Genomic DNA, 12788 nt, shown 5'->3' with positions numbered 1-12788 from the left:
ATTATTATTATTATCATTATTATCTCTTTCTGGTATTAAACCTAATACATATGAGCTTTATTTCATTATATGCACACGTTTAGAATTACAGTAAATATTATTTTACGACCTACTCATCAATGCTAAAATACTTAAATCAAACAATGTGTCAGTGTGTTAAATACACTTGTAAGAGCTATGAATATTTTGTTATTGTTTGGTTATAGCAGATACAGTATAATAAATAAGTCAATAAATTAACAGGATAATAAATTATATGTTTATTTCATGTGCTAATTATTTTTCTCCATACATGCACATTCATGATGAAGATGTGTAAACTGAATGCCACTTGTGAGACATTTATTGTGGCCTTGTTATGTTCTGATGACCAAGTGACTATCACAGTTTGTCAGGCACACATTCAGGGAGTGTATCTGAATGAATAACAATAGTAATTTCATCAGTGACTGTACAGCCATATTCCCCCACCCTAATGGAAGCCTTATAAACATTCTACTACGCCTGTTATGCTTTATAAAAGGGTTTCAACCAACAAAGATCACTTGAAGTTCTTAGCTCAAATTGCAGTGTAAAACTAGATCCTTTTTTGACATCACAATGAGCCAAAGTATCAAGCAGATTCAATCTGGATCTATCAAAGGAAGTTGCCAAAAATCCGAACATAGCACTCCTGTACATCAAACAGGAACCATTATTTACCACCATGGAGAAAGTCATCCAGTACCTCATGGAGGTCACTTCAGATCTCCCAGTGTCCATGGAGGATCAGGTGGAAAAGGGATTAGCCTCTCCAGACATTTTTCTCATGGATGTAGCTTTGGAAATGTATATGGCTACAGTCATGGAAATCACTTTGTGACCCATGAGCTTCATGGTGTTTTCAACAATGATGGTCTGTTCTGCTTTAATGAGAAGGAAACAATGCAGCTACTGAATAATCGATTGGCTTCATACATGGAGAAAGTCTGTTCCCTGGAGCAGAACAATGAGCAGCTAGAGAGGAACATCCGAGAATGGTATGACAGGAACCAACCCAATGGTCTCCCTGATGTTAGCAAGTTCTTCAAGATCATACAGGAGCTCCAAACACAGGTATACTGGTTACAGACAACACATATAGATGTAGAAAGTAACATATAGGATGTTTTGCCAGGAAAGAAAATTGGGATGAAAGTACAAGTAAAATGTAAAGGGCCACAAAATATACATTAGAAGATGATTTATATGAAATCATTAGTAATAACATTTACAAATATGTGTGTGTGTATGTATATATATATATGGAATAGATGTCTGGCACTCCAATAATAGTAAATATTATGGATGCTCCGGTGCCCTGCTCTCTAAAGTAAGTATGCGGCAAGACATAAGAACACTGTCTGTGGTGTATTTAAAAGTCTCCATGAGTGCCAGCCCGTCTTCTTGCCGCATATATATATATATATATATATATATATATATACATACATACATACATACATACATACACTACATATTCTGCTGTATATATGATTTTATGAGTTTACCAGAGCAGTGATATCTAAGTAAAGTTCCTGAACAGTGAGTAATCCCTTTGATGCAGCCCTCACTCTTATCTTGACGTGGCTGACAGTGTAAAACATTAACTAGTATTTAGCTAACTAATTATCTAATTATCTGTTTAATGAATATGCAATTATTATTTTACATTATATATGGAAACCACATAACTTTAAATATTGATGTTTATTTAACTTAGAATTTGAAAGTATCTCTACTGCATTTTATTTCTACAGGGCAACTTATTTTCTTTCTTGATAATAACCAGTGATTTTAGTGAATGTTGTTTCTAAAAATTACATGTTTAGTTTAACATTTTAAATGACTAAATAAGCATCACTGCTCACTATGGGCTTATCCTAATCTTAGGGAAGCTCATTTAAAATAATTATACTTTATGATAAATCTCACTTATTCTTTATATGTTTGTTAATCCACCACTGTTTATGTACGCTTTTTCATAAATGTATTAGTAAGCCAACGTGCAGGTTAGTATGTTATTCTAGTAAGGGTTCTTGCACACAGGAGCAGATACTTGGGAGCAGATGTATTATAATGGAATAAATAATGCCACTATAGCTGTACTTACTTCGCCTCATGTAAAGCTGCATGGGCACTGGGCTTTTATTTTTGTTTAATTGTTCATACAACATCCACATATTCTATAGTAATTCTACCACTATACACTGCGATCACAGACAGACTTACAGCCCCAATAGCAATTATGCTATTATGAGGCATTCTAGTAATGTAATACCCCTTTTACACCGCCAGTATATAACACGGGTTATTTCACATGAACGTGCATAACCTGTGTTGCTGCATGGTGTAAAAGGGTCGAGTTGGAATAATCCGCGTCGAGTAACCCGGTATTCCAACTCCGGTAGTTTGCAGGGTTGAACTCGGGTTGAACCCGGCCAACTGTGCTGTGTTAGCGAGAGCCTGGTCGTATTGACCTGGCTTCCCGTTCACAGTGAATGTACGGGCAGCGCTTGGTGATCATGTGATCTCCAAGTGCCGCCGCCACCGTGTCACCGCTGATGTCACCAACCAGGCAATATGCCCCTTTTTTACTACATACGAGCAAAGATATAAAAGGACACATCTGCTGGCACTGTATAAGTAAATGTTAAGAAATATGTAATAAATAATTTTATACTATTCAAAACAATTTGCATTGGGCATAAATTAGCTGGACAGAAGGGGGCATATGTAATAGGGTCCGAGTTTGCCGGAGATGTGGGATGCCAGATGATCTCGGACAATTTTTTTAAGTGGAATCGGCCGGAATCCTGCAACTACGGCAAACTTGGACCCTATCACATATGCCCCCTGGGGATCAGTATGAGATCCTGTCACCCCTGATGCCGAATGTCAGGATGCCGACATCGGCATTCCAAGTGGTGGAATGCTGGCAGGGAAGGAGGGGGGCGAGCACAAAGAAACCCCTTGTGGGATCGGTGTGGATCTACGCTTGCCACAGGTTATTTTCTCCCTCTGTGGGTGTCATGGACAGCCATAGAGTTGGAATCACCTACTGCGCCGGTATACTAGCCCTGGTATGATGGCCCTGTTGGGATCCCGGCGTTGGTATTGTGACAGCCTTGATCCCGACTATCGGTATGCTGACCGTACTGGCAAATGGGCTCCTTATCGTGAATCCAAATACTGAATATGGGCATACAGAAGTGTAGAATGTGGAGACATGATTTGTATACTTTCTCATTTCAAATGTGACCTAATTCCAGAGCGAATACGGTGTCTGCATGAGGTGGAACCAAAATAGAACAAACAAGTTGTGCATTTTAGATTGCTCTAGACTGTTTTATTGTATTGATTTTTGTTTGCTTATATTTCCCTTATCAATTAATACTGCATTTTGATTTATTTTTAGATCCCAAAAGCCCATGTAGAAAATGCTAAAGTGTTCTTGGACATGGACAATGCAAAAATGGCTGCTGATGACATTAGGAATAAGTATGTTACCCACCACAGAGAATTAGATGCATACTGGTCTGATATATTTGGGCAATATGGAAGATGTAATGGTTAGCATTACTGCCTCACAGCACAGAGGTCATGGGTTCGATTCCCACCATGGCCCTAACTGTGTGGAGTTTGTATATTCTCCCTGTACTTGCGTGGGTTTCCTCTGGGTACTCTGGTTTCCTCCCACAATCCTAAAAATATACTGGTAGTTTAATTGTCTCCCAACAAAATTAACCCTAGCGTGAATGTGTCTGTGTGTACATGTGATAGGTAATATAGATTGTAAGCTCCACTGGGGCAGGGACTGATGTGAATGGGCAAATATTCTCTGTAAAGCGCTGCGGAATATGTGTACGCTATATAAATAACTAGTAATACATAATAAATAAATAATATATTTCAAGGATTCCTAATGCATAATGGAAGAATTTAATGAAATAAAGTTGCAAGATAGAATTCTGAGAATATTCTGTAAATTGTTTCTCTCGACGGAACAACAAGATGTTATATAAATACTGAGAGCTAGTAGTTTATAAAGAAATAAAATAAAATGAAAATAGGTTTAAAGTGTACCGTTTCACCTATTCTCTGTAAAAATGTCCACAGTAGTGTATCAATTATTATTATTATTATTATTATTATTATCCTTGCAATCAGCGGCATCTCGCTGCCCATGCTGCAGTTTAGTAATGAGGGGAGGATGAAAAAAAAACTGCACATGCGCACAAGACCTTTTTTAAACTGACTCACTGAATCAGCTGCTCTACCACAGCTTCTTGGGCTGCACATAGAAGCACATTACTGCCGGCGTGTCAGCACACTGACTTCCTGCTGGAAGCTCTTACTGTGCTAATCACACTCTGTACTGGCAGTCCCACAGGGTGGGAGGATTTTTCTCCACTGAGGGCCTGATTCAATAAGGATTGCAAAAGCAAAGCTGGTCGCAGCAGCTTTGCATTTGTAGTCCTCAGCAATGCAAATGCAGGAGGAGGTGTATACTACCTGTTCCATGCATTTGTGATGTGATCACATATCAGATGAACATCGCGACCATCAGTCGCGATGTTCATCTGTGACGGCAGTTTGAGTAAACTTCTGGTTACTTAAACTGCACAATACGCGAACATCAGAAACCCGCGCAGAATGAATCAGGCCCTGAGACTCCAGCCCAAGTAGCAGGCAGGGCTTCCAATAGGAAGCCACTGCACAACTTAGGGTGTGTACACACGGTGAGATCCTTGCTATGTTAGATTTTTACTTGCGATTTCCCTTGAACTCCCCGGAGCCCAGATAGGACAGATTTTGACTAACTTTTCTTGAGATATGGACTATGTGTGCTTACGATTTTGGCTTATGTGAGATTTTGGCTTATGTGAGATGTCATTGACATGTGAGATGAACTAGATAGTACACCGATCTAGCAAGGATTGACTTGCCTGCACAGTCTATCTTTTCTTGCGATGCCGACCTGGCGGGGCCGCGCATCGGGATCGCAAGGTGACTTTCACCTTGCGATTTTCATTAACTTTTCTTGCGATTTTGACTATATAGTCAAAATCTCAAGAAAAAATCTCACCGTGTGTACACACCTTAACTCCTCATCAACAGGCACACAGGATGACTGTCTCCTGCTCCTAGTTGTGTCTGCCCTGCACTGAGGAGAGAGGACAGCTCACGGGAAAGGAAGGGGGGTGCAGGGGGATGGTAGCGCAATGGTGGATTTCTAGTGGGGGTGGGGTAGGAGCTGTCCTGCAGCCCCTAGGTAGAATCCCACCACTAATTGCTATACATATGTTGTTTTTTAGTACAACTATTTGTTCGTGGTATCGTTATGTATTTACTGGAATTCTATTTTCCATCCTTTTAGATTTGAGCTGGAGATGAGACTGAGAAGTAACATTGAAGCTGATGTGAATGGTCTTCGCAGAGTCCTAGAAAGAATAAACATGGAGATATGTGACCTACAAATGTACATTCACAGTCTTCATGACGAGCTTGAAGAACTGAACAAGAACCATCAGGAGGTAATGAGTGGGGCCAAAGGTTTTGTGAAAAGGGGACAACTATGAAATCACTGAATGATTTTTCTGTTTTGTGCATACAGGAGGTGAATTGTCTGCGCACTCAGCTGGGCGCCAGAGTCAGTGTTGAAGTGAATGCTGCTCCATGTGTGGATCTAAACAGTGTCTTGTCTGACATCCGGCAGCAATATGAAAGTCTCATGGACAGAAATCTGCGAGAAGTTGAGGAAATTTTCCGTGCAAGGGTAATCTTATCTAATAACTTTTACTGACCGCTACCTCTAATAACCACATAGCACACCATACCTTCCTGCATGTCCCATATCACCTACAGATGTAGCCAACTATGTAACCAGGCTCATTCAGGCCGTGGCACGGTTGCATAGGCACACTTGCCCTTGGTGCAACGTAGTGGGCTGGGCTGCTACTAGTTGCATTTACAATCACTCCATTGAAAACCTGGATTGCGGGTGAGCATATATGCATGCACTTGTCAGCGTTCATGTGCATTATGTCAAATGAGTCGCACCCTCGGCTAGCAGCAGCCACAACCAGCGTGGCTACATCTGTGTGTATTGCTACACTCTTTAGACCTAGACTCAGTAAAAATAAAAATTTGATATAAAGGAGGGAATTGAATCAGCTGAGTTATCTTGCTTGCAGTGTGAGTGAGGCTACAGTAAATGCCTCACATACGGTAGCTCGGAAATTGTGCCGGCACATCCAGACCATTGCTATGGCATATTGCCCCCATCTTGGTTAAATAAATCCACCCTTAAAAGTGTTTTTACATCACTTGGGAAACCACATTCAGAGATATTCAGTATTTTTATAATAGATTCTTCATTCATTAAGATAAACAAACATACAGTATAGTATACTATAGTGTAAAAGACATTAGGGTCTATTCATGAAGCAGTGAAAACAGTGGAGAAACCGACCAGTGGAGAAGTTGCCTATGGCAATCAATCAGCATCTCCCTTACATTTTACAAATGTACTTGATAAAGGCTTCCTTCAAAGCTGATTGGTTGCTATGGGCAACTTCTCTACTGGTCCTTTTCTCCACCCTTTTCACTGCTTCATGAATAGACCCTATTGCTTTCAACTGTTTGTGGAGTTATCCCCATTGCAACTGTAGAAATGAGTTAACGCATAATAATGGCTCATTTGCCCTATGTGTATACTGTGTTATATTGTTATAATTTTAGAGCGAAGAACTAAACCGTGAGATGGTTTCTGGGGCTGAACTGTTGCAGTCAGTTAATTGCAACCTTATTGAATTGAAGCGCTGTGTGCAGAATCTGGAAATCGAACTTCAGAGCCAAATAAGCATGGTATACCAATTATTACACATCATTTTTATGAGAGTGTAGTGTAAGAATGTTTAACCAATATTTTTGCCATTGATTAGAAGGTTACTGCACTTTTTATTTTTTTAATGTGAATTTATTAACCTCTTGCCTGGCATGGTCGCATCAGATGTGACCAGTCAGAAAGCTCACTGTGCGGCTACAGGAATAGAAGCTTCTTGCACTTGCCTCCAGTCCCTCTGCTTCCTGGTTCCATCCCCCACAGTGCCTGCTGTGCTGTTGACCGGTCAGCCAGGCAGCATCCCCCACCCAGCAGCTGCAGACATTAGCAGCCGCTGGGGAAATGTAAAAATAAGCAGCCCTCACCTGCCCTGGGGAGCTCTGAAGGCTGCAGAGAGGATCTGATACTGGGAAACGGAACTTGTGATGGTCGCAATGTTCCGATCATCGATTGTCACAATGTTGCAACCATCGATGTTTCTACCAATATGTTTTAAAACTTTTTTTTATTTAAAGAAAATTGTATTGGTCATACCTTAAATAATTGTTCTTAACCTAATTCAATCAACAACAAAAACCGACAATATCTGAGTGGTTTTTGGAAAAAATATTTGTCAGTTAAGTGGTTAAACTAAAAGGGTTTTATTCATCAGTCCATAGCCAATATTATTTTAGTCAGATTTACTGTACAGTATGTCATTACTACAAACCAGACATTACTATGACATGGCTACAAGAAAAGCAAAGGGATTAATGTGCTAATGTATAATAATTAATATTCTAAATCAGGGACATAGCCAGAACTTTGTGGGCCTTGTAGCAACATTTTGAAGAGACACCTCTCTCCACAGCAGTTGTTCATTTTATGCACCATTGTAGTGCCCTAGTTAATGATATATGCCATAGTATGTCCCATAGTAGTGCCCTAGTTCACATTATACCACACAGTGCCCCCAGTGCATCTTATGTCACATTGTACTGCTGCCAACACACGTTACACAATGCCCACAGTTCACATTATGCCATACAGTGCATAGCAGGAATTTCTGGGAAACTGGTAGACCACTTTATAACTTAGGTGCAATTGAGTCACGCCCCAGAGGTGACCCCCTTAGCTTCTGGGCCCCATACAATGGCACCCTCTGCAGCTACACCCGTGCTCTAAATTTGCTTTTTTTTTTCCTCTAGAAATGTGCTTTGGAGGATTCCCTGGCTGAGACTGAAGCCAGCTTCACTTCCCAGCTTGCCCAATTACAATGTTTCATCAACAATATTGAGTCTGAACTAGCGCAGATACGATGTGACCTGACACACCTAAATACTGAATACAAGATTCTCATGGACCAGAAGAATCACCTGGAGAAGGAAATTGCTGCATATAAATGTCTTCTAGAGGGACATGACAACCAGTATGTAAAAGAGTAGTAGTTATTATAGTTATTATTAGTTGTTGTTATTATTATTATTATTAGTAGTAGTAGTAGTAGTAGTAGTAGTAGTATTCATAACTAACTTATAGTTATTAAGCACCAAGTACACATAGTCATTGTGTAGTCAGAAAAACACAACTTACTTTAGTTGAAATAACAGGGGGCCAGATGTTCTAAGCCTAACTTTTCAAACACGGGGGCCATTCAGAGATGGAGGCAGATCTTGCTTCTATAAGATCTTCGTCTATCTACTTACATGTTGGTGGCCGCCCAGCACAAGGCAAGGCCGCCCAGCATGTTTGTGGTGCCGTCCCGCGATGCGTTCTCAATTTAATTGTGAACGCATTGATTTGAGGATGATCCTTGGCTGCACTGGCAGGTGGTCTGGCGCCTTTACATGCAGCTGCCCCAAAAATGGTCTGGACATGCCTGCGTTGTCTTGACCACGCCCAGCAAATGCCACGTGCCGCCTCCTGACTCCCGCAGCTGTCAATCACTAGGCAATCGCATCCTTCCGGGATGCGGTCGCATGGTGAAAGGTCGTGTATGTGCACTATGCCCAGTGCACATGCGCAGACCCGATAGACACAGCCAAACACAGCGGCTGCGTCCATCTCTGAATAAAGCCCACCGACTGTAACATGGCAGTTAGGAGCTGATTAGCTGGTACTTCTATGTCTATACCACTCTCCAAGGCTTAGTATATAGGGCTTAATTCAGACCTGATTGCTGCTGTGTGTTTTCGCACAGCGTGCGATCAGGTCTGAACTGCGCATGCGCCGGCGCCGCTATCAGCATCTCAGCCCAGCGATCATCTTTGCCTGTTTGACAGGAAGAGGCGATCGCTGGGTGGGAGGGGGTGGGCCGGCTGCCTTTGCCCTCCATTTTTTTGGGGGGAAGGCGTGGCGGCTGCATGACGTCAACACGCAGCTGCTTCGACGCGGGATGCCACAAGTAGCTCCCTGCCAGCACGCAGGAGCTGCACAGGTAGGGAGCTACTTGTCAAGAACAAAAGCATTGCCGCTGTGCGATGCTTTTATACTTGTGCGGTCGGTGGGGTGTAGGGCCTGACATGTGGGGCGGACTAGCCCCGTGCTGGGCGTCCCCCCGCATGTCAGAGTAAATGATTGTAGCCGTGTGGCTGTGATAAACTCTGAATTAGGCCCTTAGACGCCAGAGTGTGATGAGCATTATATATAAAATCTAAATATCATTGTAATGATAATATATATACATATAACATAATATATTTGGACATCAGTAATGTTACTGATAATAGACTTGGCATGTCCTCAAACACAAATAATTCTTATGTACAAACAACATTATGTCAATTAAGAATTTTATTTGAAATCATATGTAATAATGTTTCTTTCTCTGCAGTGCTGGAAGCCGCAGCAATATTGGTAAGATAATGAAAATCATGTCTAAATAACTTACATGAAGTGGATAGCTGACAGGCAGGGATACTGTATTTATGACTTCAGTAATACTGACATTTGTGGTAGAGAAGCTCTGCAAATTACTATTTTTTATATGTGGACAAATTTAACAAAAATGTGATAATGAATTCCATTCTTAATTTGAATATCAGATCTGCATTTTATTTCTCGGAAGAAGGTAATTGGTAACAATATGAGTGTCAAAGTAGGGTGAGCCACCAATAAACTTGGTCCAATCTTATTAATCCTTGAAAATGCTAATTATCATAGAATAGGGATTTCTAGTTATTGTAAGCATCAATATAAAGGGAAGATATTTAAAAAATAAAATATAAAGTATGAAAAAATTGCACAAAAAGGTAATGCAAAGGTTTTAGTTACCTTAAGGAGCTATCAAAATATATGAATCCTTAGTCAGTAGTGCTGACTTCTCTCTATAGAACCGTCCTAAACAGAGATAAAGAATTTAAATGAAACTCTCTGTCTTTAACAATGTTTTTATTTCAGAAGATGACCGTAGTGTGAAAGCTCATTACAACACAGATCAAGTTCGACAGAATAGTGTTAAGATCAACCTGTGATGTCACCAGACTGTAGAGTGAAGACACTGCTCACTGTACGCTCCCAAGTTATGGCCTTACCCTGACCTATCTAATTTTATTATTCTTTTGTTCTGTACAACGTTTGGTTAATAATCCTCGGAAACTCGTTTGAAAACGCCCTTGGATAAAAATAAATATATATATATATATATATATATTTATATTTGTATGCAGTGGTTTTCTAGGATGGAGCTCGTGTCCCCCCTCCCCTCCTTATGGAAGAAACCAGGCGGCACTCATCGGTCTTAGTAGAAAGTATTCCTTAGTGCATCATGCTATGAAAAACTTCATAGGTTGCCGATATTTCAACGCCGCTAAGGGTGTTTTTTTTCAAGGCTCTATGCTTGTTTGTCTCACTAGCATAGAGCTTTGAGAAAATGTCCTGCGCGGCGTTAGAACATCGGCAACCTATGCCTTTTTTCATAGCATGATGCACTAAAGAATGCTTTCTACTAAGATCGCTGAGTGCCGTCTGGTTTCTTCCATAAGGAGGGGACACTCACACACGAGCTCCATCGTAGGAAACCACTGCATTTCTATAACTTCTGTAAGGAGGGCACGGCAGCATTTATTCACAATAGAGAGTGCCCATTCCATACCAGCACTATATTATATATATATATACATACATGCATAAAGCAAAAAATTGTTATTGCATTTATTTGAACCCTGTCACAATAGAGTACTACTATATTCACTACAAAATATTGTTGTCTATTAGAAAAACAGAAGTTAAGGCCTTATCCTCATCCATCTGATTTTCTTATTTCCTTGTTCTCTAGAAAGTTTGGTTAATAATTTTCGGAAACTCTTTTGAAACTTCCTTGACTAAAAGAAAATAAATATTTCTGCTAAAGCAAAAATTGTTATTATGTTTATTTGAACATCATCACAATAGTGTACTACTTTATTCAGTATACTAGACTGTTTTCGTGAATATGGTACTTTAAACAAAAATATTAGTAATGCAAAATATGTCTAAATGCAAAATTAAAAATAAAACAACAGAGGAAACAGAATCACATGTGTTATATACAAGGGCGTAGCTACCATAGGTGCAGGGGGTGCAGCTGCTAATGGGTCCAGAGCTGAGAGGGGCCACCTTCCCTGACACAGTGACATGTATTATATACAAGAGTGTAGCTACCATAGGTGCAGGGGGTGCAGCTGCTAATGGGCTCAGAGCTGAGAGGGGCCCACCTTCCCTGTCACAGTTACATGTGTTATATACAAGAGTGTAGCTACCATAGGTGCAGGGGGTGCAGCTGCTAATGGGCTCAGAGCTGAGAGGGGCCCACCTTCCCTGTCACAGTTACATGTGTTATATACAAGAGTGTAGCTACCATAGGTGCAGGGGGTGCAGCTGCTAATGGGCTCAGAGCTGAGAGGGGCCCACCTTCCCTGTCACAGTTACATGTGTTATATACAAGAGTGTAGCTACCATATTATCACTGACCTGGTTTGAAAGTGTTGTGGACTCGGGGTTTCTTCCGGTGACCGGGAAGAGGAACCACTACTGGGTCGCAGAAGATAAGGCCGGATGTAGGTCTTCCTCATGCAGGATTCGGACGGTAGGCAGAAGGTACGGGTGGGCGCTTGAAGGACTCCTGAAAGACAAGACTTGTAAAGGTGCTGATGAATTGGTGGAGAGTACCAAAAGCTCGCTGTGAGTGGTGTTGTGGTGCTAGAGGCACTGAGGTGCTAGAGGCACTGAAATGCAAGAGGTACTGAGGTGTTTTGAAGGCGCTGAGGCGCTTAGAGACGCTGAGGTGCTTGGAGGCACAGAGGTGCTGAGGCACGGAGGTGCTGGAGGCACGGAGGTGCTGAGGCACGGAGGTGCTGGAGGCACGGAGGTGCTGAGGCACGGAGGTTCTGGAGGCACGGAGATGCTGAGGCACGGAGGTGCTGAGGCACGGAGGTGCTGGAGGCACGGAGATACTGAGGCACGGAGGTGCTGGAGGCACGGAGATACTGAGGCACGGAGGTGCTGAGGCATGGAGATGCTGAGGCACGGAGGTGCTGAGGCACGGAGATGCTGAAGCACGGAAATGCTGAGGCACGGAAATGCTGAGGCACGGAGGTGCTGAGGCACGGAGATGCTGAAGCACGGAAATGCTGAGGCACGGAAATGCTGAGGCACGGAGGTGCTGAGGCACGGAGGTGCTGGAGGCACGGAGATACTGAGGCACGGAAATGCTGAGGCACGGAGGTCTGGAGATCACAGGTACAGCAGTAGTAGCGATGATACTCAGGCGCCGGAGCTCTGCCTGGCGTCTGAATTTGTACTTCCCGCCAGCACCCGATTGGAGAGGCACTGATGACGTCACCCGTCCCCAGTGAGCATCGGGCGCACCCACGACGTCCTCGCTACAGGTGCCGGACGGAGCGCCGGAAGGCAGAGGCCGCCAGCGGGGACGACCGCCCTGGCAGCCAGCAGCCTCGGAGGGACA

At 42.2% G+C, this 12788-nt stretch overlaps 1 protein-coding gene across 1 annotated transcript; it reads left to right on the top strand.

Moving 5' to 3' along the window:
* The first annotated feature begins 600 nt into the window (after nt 1-600).
* Nucleotides 601-10317, top strand: LOC135057275 (keratin, type I cytoskeletal 19-like). The gene is made up of 8 exons (XM_063963166.1): nt 601-1095; nt 3437-3519; nt 5399-5555; nt 5636-5797; nt 6763-6888; nt 8053-8273; nt 9678-9700; nt 10244-10317. Exons 1-8 carry the CDS (start codon nt 601-603, stop codon nt 10315-10317), a joined length of 1341 nt encoding a protein of 446 aa, XP_063819236.1.
* Nucleotides 10318-12788: the final 2471 nt, after the last annotated feature.

The sequence above is a fragment of the Pseudophryne corroboree genome, chromosome 3 (genome assembly GCF_028390025.1).
Source record: "Pseudophryne corroboree isolate aPseCor3 chromosome 3, aPseCor3.hap2, whole genome shotgun sequence".
Taxonomy (NCBI): domain Eukaryota; kingdom Metazoa; phylum Chordata; class Amphibia; order Anura; family Myobatrachidae; genus Pseudophryne; species Pseudophryne corroboree.
The sequence above is the reverse complement of the archived record's forward strand: the minus strand, read 5'-3'. Positions and strand labels throughout refer to the sequence as shown.

Excerpts from the sequence above, each read along its gene's own strand:
- LOC135057275 (XM_063963166.1), top strand. The coding sequence starts at position 601 with ATGAGCCAAAGTATCAAGCAGATTCAATCTGGATCTATCAAAGGAAGT. Across the intron at positions 3,520-5,398 it reads GCTGATGACATTAGGAATAA|ATTTGAGCTGGAGATGAGAC; the intron begins GTATGTTACCCA and ends CCATCCTTTTAG. Across the intron at positions 5,798-6,762 it reads AGGAAATTTTCCGTGCAAGG|AGCGAAGAACTAAACCGTGA; the intron begins GTAATCTTATCT and ends TTATAATTTTAG.